Below are 23,338 nucleotides of genomic sequence, written 5' to 3'. Positions count from 1 at the left end.
CGAGACAACACCGTCTCTCTCTCTGTCTCTCTCTATACACACACACACACACACACACACAGTCCGGTTCTGGTGGTGATGAACCCAGATATGTGCTGATTAGCTCTCATAACAGGCCAGGTGGGTAGCACACTGCCATGAGTCCATGACGATAATGTCTGATTACTCCACATTGTCATTGTGATAATTTCTGATTACATTCTGAATCTGCAATACTCTCTGTCAGGTAAATATAGTAGTAATGTCTTCCTCTGATGCTACTGTAGAAGTAGCCTACACTGTAAGTCAGTAGTAGGCTATACAGTGGAGTTGCATATTAAGTGGTGTGGGGTACTTCTGTAAGTAATTTGAGGGTACAATTTGGTTTTGATGAATTCTACAACCAGCAATACCACAGGCCAATTAATCGCCCGTTCCAAATGGGCACATTTTCAACGGGCACTGCACTACGTCTTATGAAAATGCAAGAAACCAGGGACAGGCCTAACAGTAGGATAGCAGCTACCTGATATGCTTGACCTTAAAAAGGCAAAGCGGAAAAACTTTCTGTTCTGGGTGAAAAAGGAAATGAAAGTAGGAGTCCCTGAGGTCTATAGAGGTGAACCACTCTCCTGGAGTGATAGGCTGGAGGATGTTGATTGTACAAAGCATCTGAAATGCAGACTGATCTCATGAAATGGCGTATGTATGACACGCCAATTCGTATGCCATTATTGGCGCATACTCGCTTTTTAGTGTTTATTGACGCTGTTTGGCCTTCAGTGACTTACATTACCTTGCGATTGAGTGTGAATTTACACTGTAGCGAGCAGTACGAAAGGGCGAAAATCTGTGTAGGGAGGTTGGTCAGGGTGGTGGATGGGTAAAACACAGGACTTTCACCCAGGAGACCAGGGATTGCGTCCCACGTGTCACGTTTCCTAAACTCAACCGTCGCTTTCTTGTTTTCCTAAACCCAACCCCGTTGTTCTTTTCCTAAACCCAACCATCGCTTTCTTCTTTTACTAAATCCAACCCCGTTGTTCTTTTCCTAAACTCAACCGCCGCTTTCTTCTCGTGATAACACGCCACGTGGCGTGTATGTTTACGTCCGCTGTATAGAGCATAGACATCCACGCAGATAGCTCAAAATGCGTAGAAAACACGCCACTTGGCTTAAGAAAGTGGGCGTGTAAGTCATGATGCCATGTTGTGAAAAGGGAGGACCTTCAGATACACCTCCTTAGGTCTAGTATAGGCCCATGAGCCTTTTTTTTGGTATCAGGAAATATGTATGAGTAAAACCCAGCGCTCTGCGTATGTGGGTCTACTACTCTAACGGCCAAAACAAAAACTAAGCCCTCACTGGGTCTGGGACCCAGGACACCTATTATATGGCTTATTGTCATAGCAACCTCTTTTCACAGCTACACCATGATACTGAGCTTCATCTGTTAAGCCAAGAAACCCACGGCTTTCTTAATCTCAGTGAACTGTCCTGACAAACTAAAACGCTTGCTACTGGCCATGAACAAAAGCTAACATTATCTCCCACTCTCATTATCACTGTGTTCATCAAGGCTTTGAGGCACTTTAGGCTACCTTGAGCAACACACTCCTACACAGACGTGTTTCCTACCAAAGAAAATTACAAACATTGCACTGCTTATGATTGTTTAAAGACACCGACAGGAGTTCAGTATATTTTGATATCATCTCACCTTGACTGGCACGCTGGTTTTCTATCAGCTTACTCAGCTTCTGATGCAATGTTCTCCTGCCAAGCTGTTAATGAGGACTGAACACATCCCAGAATCCAATTACCCAAATTAGTTTTGATCTAGTCCAATTTTACACATTTCATTTTATGGCCCATGTGGGTCTGGCTCTAAATCACATCTTCAGATCTTTTAACCCCCAACAACCTGGCAGAGCCTTCCAGGTCTTTATTACGAGTGAAAGCAGAAGCAGCTTTTTACAGTTTCATCTTTCATACCCATTTTTTTTTTTTTTTTGTATGGAGTTTTCATTTTTCTCAAACTTTTCTCTATGCACATGTAATGAAAATACACACATCCACAAAATTGCGGTGGTCAATAAAAGCTTTATATTTTGGTCGGAGCTGTAGGATTTATTATAGTCCATCATGAGTCTGACAATGTTACAGGAGTGTAATGCTAAATCAATCAAGTATTCCTTTTAGTCTATTCTAAAAACCAAAAGTTTCACCATGTGCATGCAGAACCACTAGTGGTTGTACCAAGTATTATTATTTATTTATTACAGTATTTTAAATCTGAAGGATTGGGATAGGGATAAGGATTTCTGACAATTTTATAAGTTTAGCATTTTTCTTGTGAAATACTGGATACGTTTACCTCTTATTCATAATCCATATCCACACACCATACCTGTGATGGGTGGTGACATACAGACATTAACACAAGCGAACCACTGACCTAAGGAAGGGTGACAGAAACAGGCCCATTTAATGCAAAATCATATTTCAAATCCATAAAAAGTCCCCGATGTTAACAAAAAAGTTCCACACACACACACACACACACACACACACACACACACACACAGTACAAGGGCGGCTCTTTATTTCTCTCTGCTCAGACTTTGATCAGAACCTTAAAACAAAGTACTGATGAGAAAACAAATTACATCACACTGATAAAAACATTATTTTTTAAACCACTCACGCTTTGCATTTAAACCAAACGGAGAGCGAAGTGTGTCCTGCCCCGGCTCTCTGTCCTCTGCTGCTGCTAGCTAAAAGGTGCGAATCATTTGACAGTCTAAAGCAGTCTCTTCCTTGCTCCACAGCTGTCAACCACTGTTCCCTCAGCCAACAGCACAGCTTGCAGTCGCTGTGCCTTGGGTGGGAGTAGGGGGTGTAGGGGGGAGGGGAGGATGTCGTCGGGGTAGGCAGTGCGGGATTGGTTGCTCGGCTTAAACTGCGTGAGATGTGATTGAGGGAAGGAAGGGTGCCACAATAGATAGAATAGATACACAGATTTAGTTCAGAGTAGAGTTTAAATTGGTCTCAATGTTACTGGTTCTTAAGATTATATTACTCGGCTGAACTTTGTCTGATGACAAAGAGCAACAGTTCAACTCACAGCTGTGAAAACAACAGGAATACTGAAAATGTTTCCTAGGTATGTGTATGTGTATGTGTGTGTGTGTGTGTGTGTGTGTTGCCAGTGTTATGCGTTATGAGGATAGCAACTACTAAACTTGTGTGCTTTTTAGGTACACTTCTGCTGGCTCCGTCTTTTATGTGTGTGTGTGTGTGTGTGTGTGTGTGTGTGTGTGTGTGTGTGTGTGTGTGTGTGTGTGTGTGTTTAAATCTGTGTGTGTATCCTGTGTGAGGATACCTTTTCTGTTTGCTAGCCATTCTGAAGGCATGCAAACTTCACTTCGCCTGGTAATCTCTGACTCAACAGAGAGAGTACGCTTGTCTAAGCACATGTAAAAAGGTTTAATGTGAATGTCCGTACACGTGTGCAAGGACTCACTTAGTGCATTTTTCTATATTATATTATATATGTATGTATGTATGTATGTATGTATGTGTGTGTGTGTGTGTCATGTCTATCTGTAGGCCCTACTGTGCCGGGGGTACGGCAACATGATTGCGTCCACGCTACCTTCGCTGTCCGAACTGCTGTCAGAGTCGCTGCTGCCAGAATAAACCCAGAGTCCTGGTAAAACGCCGACGCACACGGCCGCTGACGGCAGGTGTAACACGCCTTGACCGGAGCCCAGGGCAGCCGAGGGGGCCTTGGCCGTCAGGCCGGGGACTGTTTGTTGATCTTCAGCTCCCCCTGCTTCTCCTCCTGCTCCATGCTCCTGTTCTGAACAGCACAACACACTGTGAGATTCAGAGCGTGTACATGCAGACATCCCTGTATAAGGCTATTTCAATTTGGAGGGTAGGAAAATCTGAATTACGTAACCAAGAAAAATGAAATATACTGTATACATGTTTTTTACTGTACTGAAAGGCTATTTTTATTTCGGCGCCCATGTTATCCAATCTGTCCATGCATACCGGGCGTGTAGCGTCGGCCCGCGCGCTGCAGCGATAGTTTCGGCGTCTCCTCTATATCTTGCGCGAGACGAAACGTATGTCAAGCCAGGCGGGTAATCACATACAGGAAGACCAGAGTATAGCTGGATACTTTACAATACACATTTCAAAATAACACACACACACACACACACACACTCTTACTTTTCCCCACTCATCCACACACACTTACTTTTCCCCACTCATCCTGTCTCTATCGGAGAGAGCCGACAGGAGAAGGATCGCTTTGTGACCGGCACGTAGAAATACGCGTCCGGTATGAATGACCAGGCGCACGATCAGGCACATGTCTACGCTACGCGACACTTACGCGCCCGGTGTGTTCCAGCTCTAAGTCAGTATAATTTGTTCTGTTGAATTCCACATTTTTGTAAAATAATCTGCATGCAGGCAAACAAAGAGTAGTGCATGTACACTGGAAAGCACCTGAAAAGCCTTATATATGAGATATATATGGTATATTTCCCTGGAGGTGGAACATTTTGCTAAAAGGAGAGTGAATGTTGGACAAATGAATGCTAATGTTGCACCATGTCTATATGATATGTAATATCTAAACTTTTAAATGCAAATTGCTAATATGCTTTTTTTTTTTAGGTTTTATTTTGAGTTTCTGGTTGAACAAAATATATTTGAATTGTGATTATTTTGATAGCTTTTGCAAAAGGTAAAGGCCATATTTCCCTGAAAATCATCTCTCCAAAACGGGTCAGACAGTAGTCTTATTATCCATAACAAAGACCAGTCTGTGAACTGGTCAGATTTAGTCTGTGAACTAGGTCAAAAAGGCAAGTCTGTGAACTTGTCAGATAGGTCTGTGAACTGCCCCGGATTTAGTAAGGTTTGCCGAAATTAAACCAAGCTTTGTACACGACGGCTACATCGTAGGGAAAAGTAGTACTGCTGAGATTTTGTTATGGGTAATGAAAATACTAAGTCACTTGAACCAGAGGGCCCCGTAATCGGAGAAATGAAAGGAAAATATGGACTCGATTGTGTAAAATGTCTTCCATACTGGTCCAAAAATGTTGGTTTCCTAGAAAATGGATCATTTAGTACAAGCAAATTAAAGATGTTAAAACTGGATTTAGAAGAGGAAGGGGAAGTTTCATTTCTTATACTGCACTGTCAATTTTATTCTCGTCTTTAATCTAGTGGTATTTTTGAACAGATAACGGACATATTTCTGTCCCGACTCTGTCGTTCTCTGGGACATGTTTTTATGCTAATTGAATGTGCTCTGTTGCGGCATAGCTCTCTCTTTCTCGTAGCTCTTTCATGGAGCTCCCGCAGCTCTTCGTTCAATAAACTGTCTGTACACTTACAAAGTTCTCAATGCTTCGGTTAACATGTAGGGACCCTCATTATGCTACCGTTGAAGTCTGGTGATATTTTGAGCCTTTTTAGTGGTACAAAATAGCGATTTCTTTTTACTTTCCCTGTGTCCCGAATACTAGCGTTGTAAGCTAATCAGCGGTCCATGCTAGCTTCTTTCAAGCTACAAACACATTCGATTAGCATGAAAACATGTCCCAGAGAACGAGTGGGTACACATCCGTTATTAACCCCTAGGTTTGTTTTGCGCCGGAATTGCCCTTTAACTCTGAGTCGAGCTGCTCTGAGTTGATTGAACCAACTCAAATCAGCTGTTCTGGAACCGAAAACTCAATTCCATCTCAGGGTAAATCAACTCAGAGACCAGGGTTAGACTCAAGAGTTTGTAAAACCTCCTTCCTGAAACGGGCCCCTGGACAAAAGAAACAGACGCATACCAATGTTATCGAAAAATAAAACTTCTTGGCGACGATTGTTGTAGCCAATCAAATTCCCTTTCCAACGATGCATAGCATGGGTAGGCGCGTACAAATCAATGAGTAACCGAGCTGAGTCCCTCCTGAAATATTTTAAACCATGTTTGAACTGATGTAGTGTAGGCTAGGTTTCAAATCACATTCTAAGCAAGACTATTTTTCAGAAACTAGAAGAATTTAGGTTTGCAAATGCAGCCTCATACATGCAAAATGTAATATCTACAGATAGTCTTGCTTTGCTTATTGGAAAACAGACACCTCACCTTGGCTAATATATAGCTTAACTGGGTAACAACTACCCTGTAGTGTGAACAGTTAAGATCACAATCAGGGTTTGAACCAAAGCAAGCGACACTCAACGATGTAAAGATGTCAACCCTGGGCTCTGTTTGACCATGAACCCTTTAATGTTACGTGTAATTAACACAAGCTCAAGCTAGCCCTGAGCTTTCTGTAGACTCAGGTTTAGGGTGGCCTTGGTACGACTTTCTTAGGTTTCCATTATGAGGCAGACCGCTTCCGCTTTGCAAAGAGGGTCAGTCGTCCTGTCCAATTATAAAAGTAATTCCAGCTCTGCATGTAGAAGAAAAACGCACACTCCTTGTGTGCAATCTATGCGCCATTCAATCACAAGCAGTGAGCTGTGTACTGTACTGTAACTGTACGTTTTTTTTGGTCGGATAGCTCTATCATTTAGCAATTCCAGGAATTGTCAAGGAGGTACAATACTCAATTTCTGTCTGTCTGTCTGTCTTCAGACAGACATTCCTCCTGATACATCGGCCCCAGGCTGCAGCCCACCTGTGTGTCTGTCTCCGTTTCCTGTCGTCGCTGTTGTTGTTAACCTCTGCTTCTTACTGCTGTCTGACGACTGGGAGGAACTGGGTAAGAGAACAAAGAGATTTTGAAGATTTAAAGCGGCTCTAATCAAGATTTTCATGCCAACAATGGGTCAAATGACTGAGCGCAATGTGAACGGGGTCAGCAGCAGTGACAAACCCACAGAGTTTACTCACCCGACTCTGCAGTTCCGCTCAGCTCTACGGGGCATTTTAGCGTCTTTCAGCTCATTGTTTTTGGTTTTGTGACACACAACTTAACTTTGGAGGTTCAGTCTTGACACACATTCAGTATTGTAGGGCTGTTCTCGACTAAAGAAATTCTCAGTCAACTAACACTCATATGAGGGTTAGGGCTGAAAGCTTCGTAAATACTTTTTGGGTTAACAATTTTGACGACTCAATTCACTCTCATGAGCAACATTTCCCTAAAAGGTAGTAGTTTCCTGCTAAAGACCTCTGATAAAGCGACGTTTCCTGCACAACGCCGACAAGCTGGTGAACATGGTGAAGCATTTAGCAGCTAAGGAGAAACATATATCCCTCAGGATAGGCGAAGATTAAAACAACTAAAGGAGAGTGAATATTAAAACAACTAAAAGGAGAGTGAATATTTGACCTTAATTCGTAAGATGGACACAAACAACTTCAAATGAATGATAATGTTGTTCTGTGTCTGCTGGATGAGGAAATAGGCAAGCGCTTTCTAACAAGTTTCATACTAACTTTAAAAGGTCAGCGCTGTATTCACAGCATGTTCTGCTGCCCCCGAGCCCAAAACAAAATCAGGTGATGCAGCTTTAAAGGACGTGTATCTGTGTGTGCCTACCTGCGTCTCTTGACAGCTCCAGCCAATAGATGGGCCTGAGACAGGTGGCTGGTCCTTTGCTCCGCCCCCGGTTGTTTAGCAGCCACCTTCTTTTCCGGCTCTTTGCGGCTTTCCGTGGACACTTGCTTCACTAAAGCGCTGTGACAGTATCGAGTTAAGGTGAATAAACCATATTAGAGTCTTGGAGAGGGAACAAAGAGTGGGCCTCATGGGTAAGTAGAAATGCACGACCTATTCAGCAGCAGTCCAATCAACAAGGTATGTTCTGTCATCCCTTCAGGGAGGACAGAACGCCATTACATCTCTCCATCAGTGTGCTAGAAAAAGTGACACAGTTCTGAGAGGCTAAAAACGCACTAATGCAGCGAAGCAGAGAGAGTTGACACAGATATAAAGCCTAAAAGAAGACCAAGAGATGGGCAGAGCTCAGGAGACATGTAATCCGGGTCGAGATGCAGAGACAGAGAAAACTGGACCGAAAAACACACAAAGATAAAGCACAAGACAAAAAGGGACAGATGGACGGGAAACCACGGACACAAAGTGGGGCATTCAGTATACGTGAGGTTCATACGAGCAGTCATGAGTTTTCACTGCATTAACTAAGGTCTGCACCTGTGTGCGTGCGTGTACTTTTTGTTCACAGCAATTGCTTTAAAACGGTCACCGTAGTTACCAGGCTATGATACAGTTTCCACGACAACCCATTCTCTTCTTCATCTGCACACAAACCTGTCTGTCAGAAACCTGTCTGTCGGCAAAGACAAAAAGAGAGTGGCAGAGAGGAGCAGAGGAAGAGCACAGAGAGCAACAACCAACAAGCAAAACTACTGGACATGTATTTAAAAGTGCAAGAGTTCCATATGGTGTAGTATTTACACTGTGATGTAAGGCAGAGTATCTATGGATCACAAGTTCTGTTTATGAATATAGATGGTCTGTCCTAAATATATGCATACATATAAACAATATTTTTCTGCTTCTTTCATGGGCTAAAATTTGAGGTTATGTAATGCAGCGATATGATGCAGATGCTATTTGGCAAAAACAAAACAGGCTGGTTCCAGACCTCTGACCCACTGCCCACACCTAAGATTTGTTCAGTGATTGCGCCCACTCATAGCTGCTTTCTCCAGTTGGTGAAAGTCAGCCAATCAGAGCTTAGTAAGCAGGATTAAGAATGGAAAGGACATCTTCCTACAATCGCTAGCTGGAAGAGCTAGACTGAGAAATCAGCCAGGCCGATATATTGGTCGATATCAGCTTACTGCAGAAGAGCTGATCGCTGTATATGTCAGCTGACAACATTGTTTACATTAAATTATGTCTAAATGTTATTCCTTCATTCAGCGCATAGACTTCAAACGTGGCAGATTTAATTTCTGAGTGGCAGACAAAAATTAAAAACTTGAAAAAAGTTCATTTCAGAACCTGCTACTTCGTCAGCTTGAGTATTAAAGACTTTGGATGTTTCAGTGGGCAGCGAGAATTTTTTGTTTCAAAATAGCGTACGGGCTGGAAGGTGTTTTGAAAACCAAAAATCTCAGCCCCAGGCATTAATGTTTTTTCATTACTAGGAGTGTGGCAATTTGTTCAGATTTTCGATTTTAAAGGTCACTATTTGATTCCATTTTTGATTTAAACATTGTCTTTTCAGCAGTGACGCAATGCCACAATAAGAGCCACTGGATGGCAGAAGGGTACTTTACAACAACAGTTGTGAGTGAGCTTTTTTTTTATTATTATTGAAGTGCAACTGAATGCACCATTCGTTTAAAGAGGTGCACGTGAATGCACCATGAAGTCTTAATGGAGCCTACATGCTTTACCCTCGTTTCTTTACATAACTTAAGTCACGGAGAAGGCAAAAAGGATTTTTCAGTTCTGTTGTTTCTCCGTTATCTGCGACTACGGCAGTGGCAGTGGCTACCGGTAAGCTAACGTTAGCCGTGTATTTAGCTGCCATGTAGCTACCAGCCGGTAAGCTACGCTATGTCTGTTTGGTTTTTTTCTACAGATGTGGGCAAGCAGGCAGGGTAAAGAGAGGAAATAATACTGGGGGGCTCGCCGATCCTGCTTATGATTTCGATTGTTAAAATAGAAAGCTTATTTTGATCATTTTTTTTATATTTAAAATCAAAACTATGACGATGATCAAAACCATGACGATATTCTTTACTAAGCATTACGAATGACACATTTAGCCTTAAGCCTTTAATTTTAGCATTAGATATAAAATGTGTATTAGGTTTAAGAAAGCTTTGAAAGCATGCCTCTTCTTTAGAAATAAACTTGACTGTCTTACTCTGGAGGCAGTTTGAATGTTTCATTTGAAGTGAATTTGTTTGAATCGATACTCGTTTTGATATAATGCAAACATTCAAAAAAAACATACACATTTTGATTAAGTGTCAGCATGCATCTTATTGAAGTCAATTGATACTAGTCTCTGATTCTCATTTCATAACAAAATAAACTAGATGCACAAAGTGCAACTGCAGTGACTTCCTAGTGCTTATTTTAAACCTGAAAAACTGCGCACTAAAATGGAGGATAACCAATTAGTATATTTAGCCTAATAATCACAGAGCGACACTGGCTAATTAAAATGTTTGTTTTTTTTTATATAAACCAACATGTGATAAAAGGATATTCTGTATTCCAACAGTTCCTGTTTCTCCTCATCCCTGCGTTGCTTCTCCACCAGGCACTGTTGCCTGGAGACCTCGTCCAGGAAGCTGCTCTCCTCCTCGTCCAATCCCCTTACCATGTTCCCTGTCACCATGGAAACAAACATGCTCTCAACACATGGCAGTTGAGTGATGGCAATTTTCAGAAGAAAAAAAAACAACCCATAAGAGACTGTTATAAATCCACACTAATAGACCTACATGGTTAAAGACAATAAGGCATGTTTACTTTTAACAGATGTAACACATTTACTGTTGATATGAATAATGTACATGAAGGAATGACAGGATATGGATTTGCACAGCTGCAAATCTGCCATCTGATACATTAATTATTAAAATACCAGTAAGACTATATATATATATATATATATATATATATATATATATATATATATATATATATACACACTCCATTACTATCCTATTTAAGTGAAAGCACAGAAGTAATGTCTGCAAAACATGGGAGGTTGTGAGAAAATGAATGAGGTGGGAAAGATTACATTTTTAGAAACGTCTTGGCCTTTTGCTTTTTTGTATTGTAATAGCTAATCTCGAATTAAATAATGATTTAAATGAAACCATTTCAGAAGTTTAGAGGGTAAATATCTTTTTTGTTAAAAAAGATTTGCTATGTAAAGACATAGGGGAGTAATGGCATCTTGAACAGAGAATGGAGTCACACTCCCTCTGTGTGTGTTGTAATCTGAGTTTCTCCGTTCTTTGTTTTGATAGTTGGTCCGGCCGCACGTGCACGTGAGTGCACATGAGTGCCTTGTGCGTCAGTATCTGACGCCGAGGGCTGTGACAAAGCAGTGGTATCTGACGAGTTGGGAAACGGTCTGTGAGAGCCGTGTGGAGGTAATCCCTTTAAAGCTATAGTACAACAACACTGTCGGCGCGTCCACATGATACAAGCCTTCCGTGATCGTGCACCGCCCCCACCCCTCCTTCACGCAGTCACTTGTAACCAAGGAGGACACGGAGGATTAAAAAAAACATGGGTGAGGAAATTATCCATCGCCGGAAAACACAATCTTCTGAACATAGCCATACTGAGAAATACAGAGAGAGTTGTGTGAAGCTGATTAATTAGCTTTGTAGCAACTCAATTGGCAATGGCTTGAATGTAACGGACGTTCATTAATATCAAAAAGCAGTGTTTCCCACAGATTAGAAAGCAATTTTATTCAACAACGGTATGGAATATTTTCCTCATATCGTGCAGCCCTACATTTTACAGCTATTTTTTGCAGTTTAAGTGCTACTAACCTAGAATCGCCAGACTAATTTGCAAATGCGTAGTAATCTTTGATATCCAAGGGGCGCAGACCGAAATGTCTCGACGCAATTAGACAGACCTACAACCATTCAACGCAACGAGACGTGTGACGTAGCGCTGAGCGACACATGCAAGTTGGGCCGGTGCTTGGTCCGTTTTCAGGCAGGAAAAGAAATGGCCACAAACTTTCTTACATTACGGTTAAACAGGACACTAAAATGTGTTTCTGAAAATTTGAGACGGGAAAATAGGCAATACAGTAACAAAATCTTAATTCATATTTGATCAGCACTGCCTAAATCTCAGTTTCGGGGGGCACGGTGGGTTGCGCTGGACAGATCTAAAGGAGGGGGATGCTCCTCTGTCAGTCATTGTCTTAAACCCGCCCCATATTAGATATACGGTTGTGATTGGCCCGCCCAGGGCCAGGTCGGCTGGAAATCTGTCTGAACGGGAGGGGGCCCAGACGTATCTGCCAGATCAAATGAAACATGAACTTGGCAGATTCGTCTGCTTCCCAGGCTAGTACTAAGCATGCAGCTATTCAATTAATTCATTTAAAGTTAGACAGCGTGCGGCAGTTTCTTTGTAAAACTGAGCAGACGGAAATTTGAAATTGAGTGCTGAAGTGGACTATTTACCATTTGAAAGCACTGAAAGGTACTGCTAAAAACAAATCCTTGTCATGACTGTTTATCTTTATAACACATTGCCACTGGCTATATATAAAGTGTTAATTCAAACCCATATGACAAATGGAGGTAAAAGTCCTAATAACAGATATAACAAAGAGAAACTGAGAGACAAAGACTCACTGAATTTGAATTGCTCCTCATACTCCTCTTGTTTCTTGTCTTTCTGCTCCTGCAATCGCTCAAAGAGGGAACGTGGGTCATACACCTCCTCCGGCGCATCTGAGCAGTACACAAACAAACGTGGATGTATGCACAGCTGTATGCATTTTAGAAGTTTGGCACGTTTCGGATTTGTGAGTAAGTGAGTGTGTTCTCCTTACCCTCTGGGTCGTCAGGTTTCCTGACTTTCTCCCATTCCTCCTGTCTCTTCTTCCTCATCTCATCAAGCTCAGCTTCCGACACAAACTTCCTGCTGAGGTCAACGCCCGGTGGCCCTGCCCCTTCCATTACTACTGACCTACACACAGCACAGTTGCGAAAATAGAGAATTTAAAAAAAGCTAAACACAGATTCCATTGGGCCCTAAATTAAGTCAGTGCTAAAAGCTAACTGGAGATTTGAAAATATGACTACACCTAGTACTGTGAAGTATTAGTGAAGCTTTCAACAGAGCCACCCACTGAAACTGTAGTTTGAAAATACATCTTAAAGATACATAGAAAAAAATTATTCCCAGTGGCTTAGGCCTGGTGGGGGGCAATTTAACACTGGGGGAAACCCTGTAGTGTATCACTAAAAAAGTAAGCCTATGTTTTTTACTTAAGACTGGACAAGACTACTAGTTGAAGAAGTCACTAGCAGTAGTTTTTAATGGTTTTCTCAGGGGACCCACGCTAACAATTTGTGAATTCAATTGACCCTTCGCTAAGCCACACCCGAAAACCGCAACAGGCCAATCGTGGCTTAGCAACCGTAACTAGGCGCGGGAGGTCTGTCAAGCTTTCGAGCAAGGGAAACACATACAGTCTATGGGGAAACACTGTACGCCGAAGCGTTGTGCAAATCCGATACCCGGTATCCTAAAAGTTTGGACGGGGTGGTGGAATTTTTTTCCTTCCCGAAACCTAAAACCCAAGGGGAGAAAGGCCGGGCGTGGATCAAGCAGTGTGGGAGGCCCCATTCACAACTAGCTAAATGTCGACAGGATTAACAAAAACACATACGTTTTCTCCAAGGCAGGAACACGCTAATGTTAGCTAGCTAGCTAGCTAACTCAGCACAGCACTGCTTGGAAATAATGACGGTTCTTTGTTCTTAATGCATATATTTGAACGTAAAATAAAGGACAATTCCGGCGCAAAACGAACCTAGGGGTTAAATAACAGATGTGTACCCACTCTTCTCTGGGACATGTTTTCATGCTAATCTAATGTGTTTGGAGCTTGAAACAAGCTAGCGCGGACCACTCATTAGCTTACAACGCTAATATTCGGGGCACAGGGAAAGTAAAAACAAATCGCTATTTATACCACTAAAAAGGCTCAAAATATCACCACACTTCAAGGGTATCATAATGAGGGTCCTTAAATGTTAACTGAAACATTGGGAACTTTGTAAGTGTACAGACAGTTTATTAAAAAGATTATGAAGACAGTCGCATTCTCTTATACAGGCAGCCGCCGTCTTGGGAGCTACTGTCTTTCTAAACTATCTTTTTAATAAACTGTCTGTACACTTACAATGTTCTCAATGCTTCGGTTAACATTTAGGCACCCTCATTATGCTACCGTTGAAGTGTGGTGATATTTTGAGCCTTTTTAGTGGTAGAAATAACGATTTGTTTTTACTTTCCCTGTGCCCAGAATACTAGCTAGCGTTGTAAGCTAATCAGCGGTCCGCGCTAGCTTCATTCAAACTCCAAACACATTAGATTAGCATGAAAACATGTCCCAGAGAACGATCGAGTGGGTACACATCTGTTATTAACCCGTCATTAAGATGATTAAAGGCAAGATGGAGGCTCACTGACATACTTTAAAATATATTTCAGCATTTTGTTAATCGCTAAAAATATAAGCAGGAGAATGTTATCATTGCAAAGTGTTCAAGCTAATGTCTTGTGTTTATTCCACAAGATTTATGGATAAGCTGTTTGATTTATAATTATTAGATTATTTTCAAATGTCACTTACCCTGCTGTGCATGAACATAGCTGTTCCTCAATTTGTGTGTTTCCAATTTGAATGGTCAGCGTATGAGGCGGCTCACATTATTGCATGACCTATACCTACCTATACTAGCTTCAATTTTGATGAAATTATTCTCTAAATCGGTTGCATATTATGTCGTGGATATATCCCTCGAATGCATACTGCAGTCCCTTTTGTCTTGCTCTCTCAGATATTTCACCTGTTCGCCAAAAATTACTAATTATCTCCTTGGGAATGTCTGACACTGGTGCATACATACTGTAATAGACGTGCCAGACACGAAAGCTTGTCAGGTGTAGCAACAGTAAGGAGGGCGGGGCTTAGCGAAGGGTCAATTGATTTATTATTTTTCTATGTAGTCCAGCAAAGGAATAAATCAATCTAAACCATTAATACTCAGTTTGAGTCTCATGAGCAAAACCCTTCACAACCACTGCTGTTGAGTACAGCACATACTTACCTGCGAGTATTAACCGATCAAAACCACCTGAGGCTGCAATTCAGTGATGCATCTGTTGAATAAACGCAGCAAATAAAGTTTCAACATGTTTGTTCAAAGCCCCTATGGAAAGGGAAATAACATACTACTACCATATTCACCGCTGCCATATTAATTTGCCCAATGGTACAGAAGCCCCAGTGATGGATTAATCTGTTTATATGTAATGAGTGTGATCAAAACATAATAGCACCACTACAGCACTAAACTATTTCCTTTTACTTAAAGTGCTCATATTATGCTCATTTTCAGGTTCATAATTGTATTTAGAGGTTATATCAGAATAGGTTTACATGGTTCAATTTTCAAAAAACACAATATTTTTGTTGTACTACACATTGGTGCAGCTCCTCTTTTCACCCTGTGTGTTGAGCTCTCCGTTTTAGCTACAAAGTGAGGCATCTCACTTCTATTCCATCTTTGTTGGGAGTCGCACATGCACAGTAGCTAGGTAAGGACTGCTAGCTAGACAGTTGCAGAGTATGAGGGCGTGCCATGCTAGCAGCTAGGCGAGCGTTATAACGTGTGTTACAAAGTGACGCACGTTTGTCACGGAAGTAAAGGCTGGACTACAATAGAGCTGTTTGGAGCAGTTTGAGAACAGTGATTTCTCTGGAAGATGGTAAGTCCCTTTGGGGTGGACTTTGGGCTTTTTCACTTTGTAAACCTATTACATGCACAAATAAGATATATAACACAATAAAGGAAAGGGAAAAAGCCAAAAAGCATAATATGAGCATCATGAACATGAACGTCTGGATATTTGCCACCAGGCCTATATTCTTCACATTTTTGTATGAGTGTATTTACATAAGTTAAACCAGGTCGATCACATTTACCAAGTCATATGAGATAAACAGTCAAAAATATCTATGGGTCACGATGTTTTCATTTGTAGGCTAACTTGTGATGTCATTTTGACACTACATGGAAACAGACGTTATTTTGTTTTGTTTTACGAGGCGGAAACACACTAACGTTACTGCAGTTAGATGACCAAAAGACCACAAATGTAAACCGCAACAACTACTGGATAACCACAGCATGTGTGAGATTTTTTATATTGATGTTTTTAATACCTATATTTCAAGAGAGGACTAATTTGAACTCAACCGGTAAGGTTTTGGCTCTCCCTTGTGGTCATCTTTAATCATCACAAGTAATTAAAATTATAGCAATTTAAAGAACTTCTCGTCCACGAAGACAGCTCAAGAAAACCATAAGACAGCACAGCCGATTTGCAATGAGGCGACGATCGAGTCAAATACGGGGTCTGCCTAGAAGGGGCCAATATTTATAGTTTGTATCCCTGTTGATTCACTCACGGCGACGATAACAACATTAACGTTAGCCGCTAAAGGTAGCTAAGCCTTTTAAGCCAGAGGACACATTCGGTTAATGATACAATTTATATTTTACAATGTATAAACAAAACAGCATCAATCTGCAGTACACCAGTCAGACTCATTTGCTTTCTACTGCTGTAGTTTAGATGCTCGAGTGGTAAAGCAGTGGACACGCAGATATGCCTAAGAGTAACGTTATGTGCTGCAACCCCTGGCTAGCGTTAGCTTCATTAGCATTCAAGCAAGCTGTCAGTAGCCGAACATCGTGTCATGTTGGAAAAGCAATACTTTCAGCTGGAAAACCGAGCATAATTGAGTTTCGGCTTATGACCGTTCCACATCATGTTGAATCATTTCTGTGTCACTTAAACTTACCAAGCTCGGCTAGTCGATATAATATAACTGCTCCAAATCAATGACGTTTTGTGTCACGGTAAAAATATCCCGTCGCTATTTACGTTTACGTGCGCCTTTAGTTCCGACCTGCTTTTCTGCAGAGGGGCCGAGAGACTTTTCTTCATGAACTATATTGCTGTAATTAAGTGCAATATACAAACAAGACAACCGTGCCAACGAGTGATGACACTAGAAAACAGGTAAAAATAAAAAATGTTTTTTTTTTATTTAACGGTTCTGGTGTAGGCTACTTGTAGAATCAAAATTCAAAACCCAATACATCCATGTTCAAAACAAGGAGAGAATAACAAAACAATATAATAGTTGTATGAGTTTATGAATAAATGTGCAGATCCCGAATAGTGAGATACAGTTTCAGGTTGCAAGTCACAGAACAGATAATTTTTTGAACTTCCAAAGGGACAATTTCACAGGATAAAACTTACGAATCAACTTAAAAAACAAGCATTTTTTCACCTTTTCTCCATATCTGTCACGTAACTATATATTGTGCAGGGGACAGCAACAGTGTTGTTCTTTTTTGTAGTTATTTAACTTGGTGCCAGAAAAACAAATCTTAAGGAAGAGATGCTACTCCACTCCTATCAACGCACACATGGGACAGCATACAATAAACAGAAACAACAAAAGATTCTCCAGGGGACAGATAGACCAGGCCATTACAACTAAATAACCGAGACACTAATATTATACCACTTTGGAATAAGTTTTCAATGATTTTTTTGTAAATAAAATATTGCAATTGTTCCAAATGTTGAAATTGGGAGATAAGAATATGTTTATAGAATAATGCCCAAGTTTGGGAAAATTCAAGTTTGATAAGGTGTTTATTATTTGATAATCAATTACATAATAAAACCCATTTCAGAAAACATGGTGAGAAATGAAAATTCCATTGATGTATGGTTTTTAATGTAATCTTTAATTCAATTTATCTTAAATGCGTTATTTACTCTGCGATAAATAAAGCTTAAACCACTGATACTGTATACATTTAGAATTGTAGATTTGAGTATATAGTGAGTTTCATTTTTCCACAGAAAGTTTGTGAGCACAAGATTAACTTTGTCAGCTTCGGACATACTGTCTGCCTGCGAGCTTCTCCTATACTATACGGTAATTCCTCTACTATGCGACAGTAAGTCGCGTGGTTATGACACAATAGTTAGTCTATTTTTACAAAAACGTCTCCTATGAGGTATAATAGGACGTGAGGTACATGGTAATGGAGCCTTTAATACATTGTCGTGTTTCTTTAGAAATAAACAATGGACAAATAAAGACTTTAAATGCTTTAGATGTAAAGTTATTCGCTGTCAAAGTGACGTCAAAATGAATGGCAGTCAATGGAATGCTAACGGGGGGTGAGTGCTTATTAGCATCAAAATGGCGCCATAAAAGGTTCGGGTTGTGAGGAGACGCTTACCCCCTTGGTTTTTACCACACCTGCTGTCGGAAAGGTCTTTTCTTTACGGTGCTGTATTGCCCACTGTAGATTACTGAGTTAGCGTTACGGGGAGGTCATACAGTTGCGATGAATGTTTTTCTCAGACAGAAAATCATTCATTTACAATAAGAGGATAATTTACAGATGCATCGTTGGATTTTAATTGTTGCATACGGTAACTTAGCCTACTTTGGATATCTCGTGAGATAAACCAGATATCACTGTCACTGTGTCACGAGCCAAAGCATTAAGAGTTTGTTACAGCAACCAACTTAACAATAACTTAGATTCATGAAACCCAAAGACGCTTCACACAAGTATAGGGGAACAAGGGAAAAGAAAATAGTAGGCCAACACAAACACGGACTAAAAGGAATAAAAAGTCAGCGCTAAATGGAAGGCGGACGTAATTATATGTCGGCTACTGACGTACAACCACATTGTGCATTGTAAAGTTATTTTATGAATGAAATATTGCATATGAGGGCCAGGGGACGTTTTTGAATCATTTACAATCCCATAATTGTCTCCATCTGTTGATAGCCCGACTAAAGTTGACTCACGTTATTGTCCGTTGTCTTTCACTTTCACTTTTAGCTTTTAGTTGTTCCCTCGTTTAATTTCCTTTTTTCTGTGATGGTCCTGCCCCAGTACCAGTCATAACTACAGCAGATAACTTCTAAAATAAAATTGAAATACAAGTAGGCCTTTATAAAGAAATCTCCTGCTACCTTTTACCATAAACAGTATATAAACTGGACCAACAGATCCCGTTGCTCTGGACGGAGACCAGTGAAGGATATTAGAAGAACTTTTCCGGTGATGGCTGAGCGTTACTGCGCAGCCTCGAACTGAGAGAGACGACGTAAATGTGATGTGAGCAACCTGTCTGAAAGTTGTAAGTCTTCTGGTAGCTGTGCCAAGAGAAATCTCAATCATTCTGAATCTTGCAGAGACGGAGAGCGTAGGTATATGTAGGCGATAACATGGGCACAGGCTAATTATTGCTAACTAAAATGCTAGTTAACATTAGTAATTAAACTTAAACAGCTAATGTAAGTCGAAACTGCCTGCTAGCTTCTCCTATACTATACGGTAATTCCTCTACTGTGCGACAGTAAGTCGCATGGTTATGACACAATCAGTCTATTTTTACAAAAATGTCTCCTATGGAGCCATAACGTGAGGTACAAGGTAATGGAGCCTTTTATACATTGTCGTGTTTCTTTAAAAATAAACAATGGACAAATAGAGTATTTACACGCTTGAGATGTAAAGTTATTTGCTGTCAAAGTGATGTCAAAATGAATGGCAGTCAATGGAATGCTAACAAGAGGTGATGGCTTGGTAGCATCAAAATGGAGCCATAGGAGCTAAGTGTTCTGGGGAGAGGCTTACCCCCTTACCTTTTACCTGTCTGGATACAATAACACAGGCTTTTCCGGTGTTACAGCGAAATCTGTGACCCTTCAGAATGTGTGCTATGTAGCACCGTGTACCTGCCGTAAATCAATTTTTTGACTTTGCGGGAAAAATCGGACCCAGGCAGAGGCCTTACTAAAAACTACATGAAAATAGCATTCTTTTCACTGTTAGTTTGTTGTTACAGGTCATTTATGATCATCAGATGAAAAATTACACAGTTTTAAATACATTTAAAAGTTACATATAGTTACTTTAATTTAGAGCTTTGTTCCAATAACATTCAACAAATGTATCAATATGTTCAATGATTTCTGTATGCTGAAGCATTGAGCTATTGAGGTTCCAGTACGAGGTATGGTTTGAGGAATTGGAGGAAGATAACAGAGGAAGCTTATACAAATATGAATTGAGTTCTAAGCAATAAATGGTGAAGGAATATCAGCCTGTTCCTTATTAACCAGTCTGACCAGATAAAAGACTTCTGTAGAGGACACATTTCTCTCCACATGTCTACTAAATAAAATAAAGGTATTCACGTTGTCACATACTGGACATGCCAGTCCTGTCTAATGTTTTCAACCTTCCATTAAAATGTACCTTCTGAATACCCAGAGCACAGTGGAGGGATCACACAAATTGACTGTTTCCCAACATGTAAGATAACTCTAAAATAAGATAAGATAAGCCTTTATTGTCATTGCACAGAGACCCTTACAACAGAACTGCGAGTGCCATAACTGAAGGTTCATTAGAGATAAAAACAAGATAAGGGATGAATAGATAAAAACAAGAATAATTGAAGGCATTAGACACTAAGGACAGGTAAAATGTTCGACATGATGTATGATATTGTAACATATTGCACACATGTGATAATGAAGGCAAGTTAATGGTTCTTGTGTGTGTTGCGAGGGTGTAACTTTGGCTTCAACACTGGGGGGGTTGAGAGCTCCACTTTTAAGCAAAATTAAAATTTTTACACTTCATTTTCTGCATTGTGGTGAATTTTGAAAGTCCCTAGTGTCCCCTTTGCCCTGTGTTTCCTGTGTGTATTTCCCCTGTCTGTGTAAGTAGGTCAGAAGGCGGGACCTGTCGAAGGCGGGACGCCTCTCTGTTCACTCAGCTTCTCATCATTCTCAACAACTCTGCAGTACTACTGAACACCCACACAGGGGATTTCAGTTATCCTGGCTGATTAAACCTCTGCTCAGGTTGAAGGTGGGCATGAGCTTTGATGATAAATCTTCATCTACTATTAATGAATTTCATCAATGAAAACAAAAAAGCCATTAAGACCTTGAAGTTGATAAATACATATAATATGGAGTGATATGACATAAAAAACCATAAAACCAAGACAAAAAAAGACATTTACATTTTATAATGCCAGAGCATTATAAAATGTAAATGTCTTTTTTTATGGTATTGTCTTTTCTTTTGTTCCTGTTTTGTAATGTCTGTTCTATGTATCTGTTTGTACCTTTGTATATGAACTTTTGTACAATAAAGAATTGAAAAAAAAAATCTTCATCTACCAATAAGAACGGTATTGGTAAGCTGTCATTTGTCCTGCCCTAACAGGTGCATGGAAGCTAACAGGAGGCTCAGGAAAATGTCAATCAATCAGTCTATACACACCCACACAGTCCTGGGAAAAGGTCCATGCTGACAGATTAACTCAAAACACCTGTGTGAGTGTTCAAAACATTTAACTCAAATTACCTGTGTGGGTGTTTAGAGGTTTTTAAGCCCTGGTTCCACACTTTGCCAGAGCGCCTCCCTGAGTGGGAACTAGGCTGACTAGATTCCAGTTATTGAGGGCGCCTGGGTAGCTCACCTGGTAGAGCGCGCGCCCATATACAGAGGCTCGGTCCTTGACGCAGCGGCCGCGGATTCGGTTCAGACCTGCGGCCCTTTGCTGAACGTCATTCCTCTTCTCTCTCTCCCCTTTCATGTCTAAGCTGTCACGAATAAAGGCCTAAAAAATGCCAACAAAAATAATCTTTAAAAAAAAAAGAAAAGATTCCAGTTATTGTTTTGTCCTGGTTTCAGTTTAATTTGCTACTTTGCTCATTGATGTTTTGTGCTCCTCTGCTCAGAACCGCTCAGAACCAGCTCCAACCTGCCTCCTACCTGGTGCACTCCAACTAAACACACGTGGCCTCCTTCATTCGGCGTCAGACCTGCTCCACTGAGTCCTGCCTAACCACCGGTTTGAGAGTCTGGGGATGTGTTGACAGTAGTTTATAGGCTGCCATTAGTTGTAGAGGCAGTGCACATTACATGGTTTTGCTCTATAAGTGAAAATAGGTTAGTTATTTATTTTAGCAATATTTTCCTGATAACCTGAGTAGGCCTACCTCAATATTTGGTCTGTACTGTACTTTATGTTCATGTTACAAGTCAAAATACAGTTATTAACTTGAAAGTAAAGCATTCCTGGTGTGTTTTTGTCATATTGCAATAGCCTGTTTACACTGATTATATACCAAACAACTAATCAAAGCTGATACTGTATGGTAATAAATAAATGAGTCATAATAACATATTACTGTACATGTTTGGAATTCCTTATATATAGCTATGCAGTGTTATGAGCTGCCTGAATGGAACGCGACAGGTGATTCAACACTCATTAGAACCACCAGAGACTTGAGACTTGACTTGGACTCGAGCTCAAAGACTTGAGACTAGACTTGGACTCGAGCTCAAAGACTTGTGAGCATCTCTGCCTGTACTGTCTGCTGAGAGTTGGTTATCACAAGGTGGGGGCTGTGGCTCAGGTGGTAGAGCTGTCGTCTACCAATCAGAAGGTTGGTGGTTTGATCCCTGGCCCTGCAGTCCCAAGACGAAGTGTCCTCTGCCAAGACACTGCAACCTGAATTTCTCCTGATGCTGCACCATCGGTGTGTGAATGTTTATCTGATGAGCAGGAGGCAGCCTCGGCCACACTGTGTGAATGGTGAATGGTTTCTGTACTATGTTAAAGCTAACCCTAACCCTCAACACAGAGACTTAAACACAGGCATATCTTCATATACAAGGCTACTTTAGGTCTACTTCAATCCTACCTTCTGACCTATATCAGTGTTGGGACATACAATCTTCATTCCCAGGGTCTTTTCCTTCTGTCTGTTCCAAAGGTTAGAACTGAACTGGGGAAAAAGGCGTTTAAGTTTGTTGCTCCCCCTACCTGGAACAAGTTAGACATCCATGAAACTTATTGAGCTGGTCTTATTGGTAGGTTTTTAGAGGATGTTTATTGACTTGGAGGCAGCCACATCTGGCTGTAGATGTTTTGCCTGATGTGTTTAGGATTCTGGTTGACTTTGAGGGATTTAATAATTCAGTTGTTTTATGTTTTTTGTGTTCTTGTGTATTTTGTGTTTGTACGTATGTGTGGTTGTACTGCTGCCTGTCTTGGCCAGGAAACTCTTGAAAAAGAGATTTTTAATCTCAATGCATATCATTAAAATGCTATTGCAGTTAATGTTGCACACCAGACTAAAAAGATGACGAATCGGCCAGAGTGGCCTTCATCATATCAATCCCAAAGCGAGTCATTCTTGTTCCTCCATGTTGACTCCAACATGTTCCAGATGGATGAAGTAAACAAAACAGAACCTTTTGCCCCCCTGATTGGATAGTTTGACTTCTCCTCTGATTGGATGGTCAGTGGGCAATGTGCTGATTGGCTAGTCAGCTCAGGGTCAAATCTTTTGCTTGTAACTTGTAGCTTAGTCTGTAACTTCAGGGCCGCACACAAATGCATAATAGCAAATTTGTATGTCCGTCGCTCACACTTTGTGAAATGTCACTGTTGAAAA

At 40.8% G+C, this 23,338-nt stretch overlaps 1 protein-coding gene across 4 annotated transcripts; it reads right to left on the bottom strand.

Annotated features, from left to right (window-relative positions):
* Positions 1–2,068: 2,068 nt before the first annotated feature.
* psme3ip1 (proteasome activator subunit 3 interacting protein 1) lies at positions 2,069–16,721 on the bottom strand. 4 transcript variants are annotated; one of them, XR_004897903.1, is made up of 9 exons: positions 16,598–16,721; positions 14,838–14,889; positions 12,548–12,684; positions 12,348–12,446; positions 10,214–10,335; positions 7,561–7,700; positions 6,694–6,773; positions 2,688–3,845; positions 2,069–2,438 (listed from the first exon to the last, which is right to left on the bottom strand). XR_004897903.1 is itself a non-coding variant. In XM_031294859.2 (9 exons), exons 3-9 carry the CDS (start codon positions 12,672–12,674, stop codon positions 2,938–2,940), a joined length of 780 nt encoding a protein of 259 aa, XP_031150719.1. In that variant the 5' UTR covers positions 12,675–12,684; positions 14,838–14,889; positions 16,598–16,721; the 3' UTR covers positions 2,237–2,937. The 4 variants fall into 4 exon arrangements, 3 of the variants coding, with proteins under 3 accessions (XP_035859278.1, XP_035859279.1, XP_031150719.1); XM_031294859.2 differs by having other exon boundaries at positions 2,237–2,942; positions 3,639–3,845; XM_036003385.1 differs by having other exon boundaries at positions 2,069–3,845.
* Between the last annotated feature and the right edge of the window lie 6,617 nt (positions 16,722–23,338).

The sequence above is a fragment of the Sander lucioperca genome, chromosome 7 (genome assembly GCF_008315115.2).
Source record: "Sander lucioperca isolate FBNREF2018 chromosome 7, SLUC_FBN_1.2, whole genome shotgun sequence".
Lineage (NCBI taxonomy): Eukaryota > Metazoa > Chordata > Actinopteri > Perciformes > Percidae > Sander > Sander lucioperca.
This window is presented reverse-complemented; position numbering and strand designations above follow the sequence as displayed.

What these genes read in the sequence shown, in the direction of transcription:
- psme3ip1 (XM_036003385.1), bottom strand. Translation starts at nt 12,674, where the DNA reads ATGGAAGGGGCAGGGCCACCGGGCGTTGACCTCAGCAGGAAGTTTGTG. An exon ending in AGGAACTGTTGGAATACAGA is followed by an intron (nt 7,701 to 10,213) that starts ATATCCTTTTAT and finishes CGATACTGTCAC; the next exon opens with AGCGCTTTAGTGAAGCAAGT. An exon ending in GGAGCTGTCAAGAGACGCAG is followed by an intron (nt 6,774 to 7,560) that starts GTAGGCACACAC and finishes TCTCTTACCCAG; the next exon opens with TTCCTCCCAGTCGTCAGACA.